Below are 8,723 nucleotides of genomic sequence, written 5' to 3' on the forward strand. Positions count from 1 at the left end.
TTTTTGACTCTGAAACAAAATTTTTGTGTTAAAAATGTATGTTCGAGTGTATACTTCTCTATTGTGCTGGAATAACGACGAATTGGCAGGTATGATCCGGGCGCAGCACTTTATACAATCTTGATCACGCAAGACCGGCTTGATGCAAGATATGAAAAAACTTTAAAATTTTTGAAAGTGTGCAAGGTTTGTGGAATTTCTGAAGAGTAAATATTAGCTTTTTATATAAGTTTTTGATATCGGTGGAAACCTTATGACTTAAAGATTGACATTTTAGTGAAATGAATTAATTTTGTGATTTTTCGGAAGTCATTTACCTTAAAAACTAACAATATTTGAAAATGGTGATTTTCCATCAAGAAAAATAAAAACTTTGAATTAATGTAAAATTTGAACAGTTACAGACATAACAATAAAATTTGGATGTAATATAGATCTAAATGTTCTTAAGTCAATGGCATTACTAATGTTGCCATTCTTTGTTCTCAAACAACGAAATTCGAAATAAATCGGCGAAAATTTGTTCCAAAAACTGAGTTTTTTTTAGAAAATAGCCCACTTTGACGTTATTTACAGCATGATAGTAGAACGTATTGTATGTATATAAACAACATATAAGGCTATATAAATGTGATGACTTTTTGAGGATCGTTGCTTTGCGTTTTTAGAATTTTTTACTCAAACCTAAATTTTTTTTTCAAAATTGGCCAAGTTTGGATAGGGCTGGGGGGTACAATGTCCGCTTAAATTAGTCAAATTTTACTTTATACGTTTTTGCATTAAGTTCTCTTTCCAGATCATAAAAAAATGTATATAGTCCCGAAGAAAATTAGTTTTTTATAAAAGAAAAAATATGGGGACTTTTTTGGGAAAAAACTTAAAAAACACACGCATACAAAGTTGAAATATATAAAAAGATGCTTAAACTTTGGATGCGTGTAACTTTTTATAGGGACGAAATAATTGTTATCAGGTTTATTTTATTTTCTTTGGAATTTTATCGCAAATATACGTCATATATAAAAAACAAATTTCGACCTTTCGTAGGCCCATCATATATAAAATACGAAAAAAAGATCGGGCAAAATTTAAAAAAAATATTAAACCTAAATATCTCTTGAACTAAAAGAGATAACTACAGATAAAATCATATTAAATTTCAGCTCATTCGGATTATAAATGACTTTTTGGCAATTTTTTTTTATAAATGTGTGACATTGAGGGTCCACCCAATGATCCCCATTCCGAACATCCCCCGCCGAGTAAATAATACAGCACAACATAGAAGTGTGGACTTGATAATACTATTTTTATAAGAAAATCTTTGTTTTAGTTTCAAAAAATAGGAAAAACGAAAATTGTTAAGGTACAACGTGATCTTTATGTGCTATGTAGAGTGACTAGACACATTCAGAATGCATTGATATGTTCTCAAGAGTTGTTCAGCTTTACCGTAGTTACAACTTTGCTAAATGTTGTTAGTGAAAAATTAATAGACCCTGGAAGTTATTGTAAAAAAACTAAAAAAAAATTTTCTTCCTATATTTTTCAACAAAAGTTCACGAAAAAGCTATTTTTTGGAAAAAAAATTTAACAAAATTTATTTGCAAGACTCTTAGCTATATTATTACCATATAAAGTTAAGCCGTATAACAAAGTCTGAATTAGCTGTTAACCAAAAACTGATGACAACTTTTTTAGAGGCCGCACTGATTTTCAGAAACTTTGGGGGCCCATAAAAAAAAATCGGTCACCTAAATGGAAAAAGATAGGGTTTTACTACCCTTTGGTAGTAGAGTCGAACCTATACTGTCAGGATCTTGTGTTTTTTTCACTGTTGCACTGTGTTATCAATTGCAAAGGCATTTTCGATTTCCGTGTTTATTCGCATCACTTTAGTTTTGCCAATGTTAATATTAAGACCAAAGTTCTTAACTAAATCTGTGAGACAATGCAATTTGATGGCCATATCAGAGTATCGTTGACAGAAAAATGTTGGCAGATATCACCAACATTTTTCAGATCATTTAACTAGTCCCGAAGTCCCTATATAATTCCTTCATTATCCGACATAACAATATCTTACACAATGGTGACATCACACAATCGTACGACTGTACAAAAGTTAATTTTTCTTTTAAGCTTGAATTAATCTACATTCTCTAAATGAACTGAATAATTTTTTGTGAAACTCCTTTACATTGAAGATCTTTCCCAATCATTGTGATTGAGCTTATCGAATACGAATAGAAGTCAATGAATATTAGTTAAAGAGGCGATCTGCCAAATTGTCTGTCATTGTGATTTGGCAAAACAAACTGAATAGATAGTTTGTTTTTCCAAATCACCATGAACACAGCGTTCAACAACACATGCAAATATCAAATGGGCCCTTGAGCAATTGGATTTAATTTCCACAAAAAATCATATTCAGCGATGAGGCTAATTTCTAGATGAATGGGTACATAACAAACATAATTGTCGAATTTTTGACAATACCAATCCACATGAGATGCAAGATCCCGAAAAATCACTGCTTATAAAAATCACTGCTTATAATTTTGTTTAGTGTATCATGTTTATTTTTATTATGTTATCGTTTATCTTACTGATCTAATTTGTTTTGCAGAATTATGTTTAACGGTTTTAAAAGTTTTCTCAATTTTATATAAATACATTTCTCTCATTAAATTTCATCATTCCTTTTTTGTTTTGTGCTTATAACATTAGCTACCTTTGTACATACATTAAATCATTTTTTGTCGTTGCTTACATACTGGCTTTCGTTTGTGAACAATAAAATTCGATTATTGTAATATACAAATAAATTTACAACGTGGTTTTATTTTAAACAAAAATCAACTACTATATATCAAAAATCTATTTGCATTAGAATCGACGTGTTGCAAAATAACGTGATAGATACTGTCACGTCAACATAATCTTGGTGACCCCGACGTGATTGAATAAAAATACAGAAATGAGTGTTGAACAAATCGAGGAATCATTTAATAAACGCAAATCAATTAAATTGAAGCAACGATTGCTTGTTATGCAAGAGGAGGTACAGCATCCTGATATTGATAAATACGATGAGGTTGCCTTATCCGTAAAGGTGGAATTGCTGGATAAATTGTATTCAGATTTTGAAGTCGTGCATGATCGTCTAGAACGAGAAAATTATGAGGAAATGGAAAGCACTCTACCGGCAGAAGTCTCTGCGATATATACGACAATCAAGACGACTCTGACGAGAAAAATTATGACACTTCGATCAAATCCAAATAACCAAAACCCACCACTGTTAAGACAATCTACAATAAATGAATCGCTGCCATCATTTTTGTTACCAGTACAAAAAACGCGTTTGCCAATTATACAAATTCCAACATTTAATGGCATTTATACTGATTGGCCGGATTTCTTTTCAATGTTTGAAACTGTTATTGGCAACGATGATGACTTGTCCAAAATTGAAAAATTTCAACATCTTAAAACATGTCTTGGCGGTTCAGCATTGGATTCTATTCGTTCGTTGGAAATTAGTGCTACAAATTACGATAAAGCTATTGAAATATTAAAAAGTCGATTTGATAACAAACGTTTAAATTTTCAGGCACATATAAGGGACATTGTGGCAATGAGCAATGTCGAAGTTGGATCTGTTGGAAAGTTGCGACATCTAAGTGACAGCGTAAATTCTCATTTAAGAGCTTTGTTAACAATGGGTACTAAGGAGCAAATTGCTGATTGCTTGCTGATTCATATAATTGGCCGTAAGCTTGATATTACAACACAAACTAAATGGGAGGAAACTACACCTGTAAATGAAATACCAACATGGGAGCTTATGGCAAAATTTCTGCAAGCTAGATGTCAAACTATGGAAAATGTGGAGAATTCTGTTGTAAATGAATCATCAAACAAACAGGTGGGATCTAAATTATATCATTACACTAACAAAAGTAAAAAATCATTAGTAGTTTCGACTAACTCACAAAAGGTTTGTCCCATTTGCAATTCTCCGTCGCATGCAATTTATAGTTGCCCTCAATTTCTGTCAAAAACACCATCTATGAGATATAAGGACGTCAAACGTTTAAATTTGTGCATTAATTGCCTTAAAAAAGGCCATGCCATTAAGACATGTGTTTCAAGTGGTTGTCGGCACTGTTCATTAAAACACAACAGTTTGCTTCATATGGATACTTTACCCAACTCACAAGAAAATCATTTGTCTAGCATAACCGTAAGTGACAATTCTAACGGAAATGTTTCTTTAAACTCGAATTTAGCATCATCTACTTCAGCTCCGACTAACAATATAACCTCTACAAATTCTTTGCCTCAGTCGTCATTAATAGTTTCAAACTGTACACCTAAAAAAGGACATGATCCAACAACAATATTGGCAACCGCTATAGTTTTTGTTAAAAACGGTGTTGGTTCACTTATTCCATGCAGAGCTATTCTCGACTCTGCCTCACAAGCTAATTTTATAACAACAAATTTCGTGAATAAGTTGCAACTTAAAACCAAACGTTCAACAACACTCGTATCAGGTATTGGCCAGTCGAATTTTGCTTCAGGAAAAATCGTTAGTATTTTTATTCAGTCACGAACTTCAAACGTCTCAGCTTATTTGTCATCCGTTGTAGTATCAGCCATTGTAGATAATCAGCCACCATTTTCAATAAATATCTCCAAATGGAACATTCCCACTAACATCCAGTTGGCAGACCCACTGTTTTTTAAATCACAACAAGTTGACCTATTAATAGGTGGAGACTTATTTTTTGAGTCGTTGTGTAATGGAAAAATTCATATTGGGGCAGGGTTGCCACTTCTACAAAAAACTGAATTTGGATGGGTTGTTGCTGGTGGAGGAATGCAACTAAAGAGAAGAAATAGCTGTCTCATGGGTGTTATAATTAATGAAAACAATACTTATGAAAATAATTTGGATAATTTTATTCGTCGATTTTGGGAAATTGAAAATCATATGGATGTAGTTTCGAAGATAACAAAGGAAGAAAAAGAATGTGAAAATTATTTTGTTAAAACCTACAATCGTTTGAGTTCCGGCGAATTTGTAGTTCGTTTACCATTTAAAACAAGTCCACAAGCCCTTGGCGAATCATACAAAAATGCCCTTTGTCGTTTTAAAAATTTAGAAAAACGTTTAAATCAGTATGCAGAACTAAAATCTCAATATAGTTCATTTATTAATGAATATATTGAACTTCAGCACATGTCATTGGTAGAAAAGTTTCCAGAAAACATTTTAACGCATTTTCTGCCACATCATTGTGTAACTAAGGCTGATAGTTCGACAACAAAATTGCGTGTCGTCTTCGACGGTTCAGCTAAAACCTCAACTGGAGTTTCACTCAATGACATACTTATGTGTGGCCCTAATATACAGCCTAATCTTTTCGACATTTTGTTACGTTTTCGCTCTTTTAATATTGCTCTCACTGGGGATATATGCAAAATGTATCGCTGCGTTAAGGTTTTATATCCAGACAATTTTCTTCAATGTATATTGTGGCGTAATCATGTTGATGATCCAATAAAGGTCTACAAGTTAGATACTGTTACATATGGCACTAAATCTGCTTCTTTTCTTGCTGTTCGTGCAATGCGCCAGCTAGCAAAGGATGAATGTCACTTCTTCCCTTTGGGATCAAAAATTGTGCTTCGTGATTTCTACGTCGATGATATGATATCAGGAGGAGACTCTATGGAAGAGGTAAATCAAATTCTAGAAGAAACAACACAATTGCTTAAAAAAGGAAATTTTAAAATTCGTAAATGGTGTTCTAACGATCCTCGGATTCTTAGTAAAATTAAAGATGAAGAAAAGGAAAAGTTTCTAAAATTTAAAGATGGTACCGATGTAACAAAAACGCTGGGATTGATATGGGAACCAAATAGCGACATATTTCTATTTTCATTTGTACCATCTGTATCTTCAAATAAAATTACCAAAAGAACGGTTTTATCAACTATAGCCAGATGTTATGATCCTCTTGGCCTTATAGGACCAGCTATTGTTCAGACTAAAATTTTCCTTCAGCATTTGTGGAAAGAAAAGATTGACAGGGACGATAGTCTCCCACAGCGGCTCCAGTCTGCATGGATTAACTTGTGTTCCGAATTCAATGACATAGAAGAGTGCAAATTTCCAAGAAGAGTAATAACGCCTGGTGGTCAAATTCAAATCCATGCATTTTGTGATGCCAGCCTGTCAGCATACGGCGTTTGTGTTTATATACGCAGTGAGTACAATGGTGTTGTCAATTCCAATATTCTTTGCTCTAAGTCTCGTGTAGCTCCCACCCAAGTACTTACTATTCCCAAATTGGAGTTGTCGGCTGCACTTTTACTTTCGGAACTTATGTATTCTATTTCTAACTTGCACATATTTAATGGAAATATTTTTTGTTGGTCGGACTCAACAATTGTCCTTTCGTGGATCCAAGAAGAGTCATCAAATTATCAAGTATTTGTTTCAAATCGCATAAGCCGTATCCAGTCATTAACATCAAATATGAAATGGTTTTATGTTCCTACAACTATGAACCCCGCTGATATTTTATCTAGAGGTGCAACTCCGAAAGAATTGTCGAAGTCAAATTTATGGTCATGTGGCCCTGAATTTCTAAAACAAGATCAAGAGTTTTGGCCTTCACAACCTTCGGCAGTAACAAACTTACCAGAAAGACGAAAACAGGTTTTAATTTTAACATCAGCAACATTTCTCGACATATCACTTAATTGCAAATATATAACATCATTTGGAAAAATCAGCAGAGTTTACGCATATATATATAAATTTGGAGCTGTTAATGTTTCGTGCCGTAGAGGTCCATTAACAACAGAAGACATCCACAAAGGAACCAAGTTATTAATTCGTATGGTTCAAAGATGTAATTTTACTGTAGAATGTGAATGTTTGTGTCAAGGAAAACCTATACCTTCATCAAGTTCATTAATATCTTTGAACCCATTTATGGACAATTTTGGATTGTTAAGAGTAGGCGGCCGACTTAAAAATTCTGCACTTGACTTCAATGCTCAACACCCAATAATTATTCCAAGGCAACATCCATTAACGGACTCAATTATAACATATTTTCATGAAAAGAATTTACATGCTGGTCCACAGTCTTTATTGGCAACAATCCGATTGCAGTATTGGCCTTTAGGTGGCAGAAAGGTAGTGACCAGAATTGTTAATAAATGTGTTCGTTGCTTGCATTTTCGCCATCGGGTGATCGAACATATAATGGGCAATCTTCCACATGACAGAGTACAAGCTCATCGTGCTTTTTTGGTGACTGGTGTTGATTATTGCGGCCCTTTATATTATCGTGCAGAAATTCGATCAAGAGCAAAAATTAAATGCTACATAAGTCTATTTATTTGCTTCAGCACCAAGGCTGTACATCTGGAGCTTGTAAAAGATTTATCAACTCAAGGTTTTTTAGCTGCGCTTAAACGTTTTATCAGCATTCGAGGTAGGCCGAAAACCATTTGGTCTGATAACGCTACAAATTTTGTTGGCTCAAGAAATGAATTACAAGAGCTTAAGCAACTGTTTCTAAGCCAACAGCACTTAAATGCTGTACATGAAGAATGTTTAGAAAATTTAATAGATTGGAAATTTATACCACCAAGATCACCTCACTTTGGGGGCCTTTGGGAGGCTTCAATCAAGGTCGCAAAATTTCATCTTCTTCGCTCTATTGGTCAGTCAGTTTTGGAATTCGATGAGCTACGCACAATCATATGCCAGATATCAGCTATTATGAATTCACGACCACTCTGTCCACTTTCAGAGAACCCTGATGATTTAGGTGTTTTAACTCCAGCGCATTTTTTGATTGGTGCCCCCATAACTTCAGTTGTGGAACCAGATGTGTCGATGCTAAATATTCATCGCCTAAGTCGTTGGCAACGGGTATGCTTTATGCAACAGCTATTTTGGAAACGATGGAGCACTGAATACCTAACAATTCTTCAACAACGTACTAAGTGGCAGGTTTCTTTAGATAATATAACTATCGGCACCATGGTACTCCTAAAGGACGAAAATCTACCACCTTTGAAGTGGCAAATGGGCCGCGTATTGGATGTTATAAAAGGTGATGATTGTGTCGTGAGAGTGGCTGTAATAAAAACTGCTAATGGTATTATTCGACGAGCGGTATCCAAGATATGTATTCTACTCAATGATGATATTGAATCCTCAAAGAATTCAATGGGGGCAGGATGTTTGAGTAAATGAAAGCGCTTGATTGATATTACTTAATATTTATAATTTTGTTTAGTGTATCATGTTTATTTTTATTATGTTATCGTTTATCTTACTGATCTAATTTGTTTTGCAGAATTATGTTTAACGGTTTTAAAAGTTTTCTCAATTTTATATAAATACATTTCTCTCATTAAATTTCATCATTCCTTTTTTGTTTTGTGCTTATAACATTAGCTACCTTTGTACATACATTAAATCATTTTTTGTCGTTGCTTACATACTGGCTTTCGTTTGTGAACAATAAAATTCGATTATTGTAATATACAAATAAATTTACAACGTGGTTTTATTTTAAACAAAAATCAACTACTATATATCAAAAATCTATTTGCATTAGAATCGACGTGTTGCAAAATAACGTGATAGATACTGTCACGTCAACACAGTGGATTTTGGTATG

At 33.7% G+C, this 8,723-nt stretch overlaps 1 protein-coding gene across 1 annotated transcript; it reads left to right on the top strand.

The window, feature by feature from the left end:
• The first annotated feature begins 2,980 nt into the window (after positions 1 to 2,980).
• LOC135955432 (uncharacterized) lies at positions 2,981 to 8,293 on the top strand. The gene has a single exon (XM_065505783.1). The coding sequence runs from the start codon at positions 2,981 to 2,983 to the stop codon at positions 8,291 to 8,293; it is 5,313 nt and encodes a 1,770-aa protein (XP_065361855.1).
• Positions 8,294 to 8,723: the final 430 nt, after the last annotated feature.

This window comes from Calliphora vicina, chromosome 3 (genome assembly GCF_958450345.1).
Source record: "Calliphora vicina chromosome 3, idCalVici1.1, whole genome shotgun sequence".
Classification (NCBI taxonomy): domain Eukaryota; kingdom Metazoa; phylum Arthropoda; class Insecta; order Diptera; family Calliphoridae; genus Calliphora; species Calliphora vicina.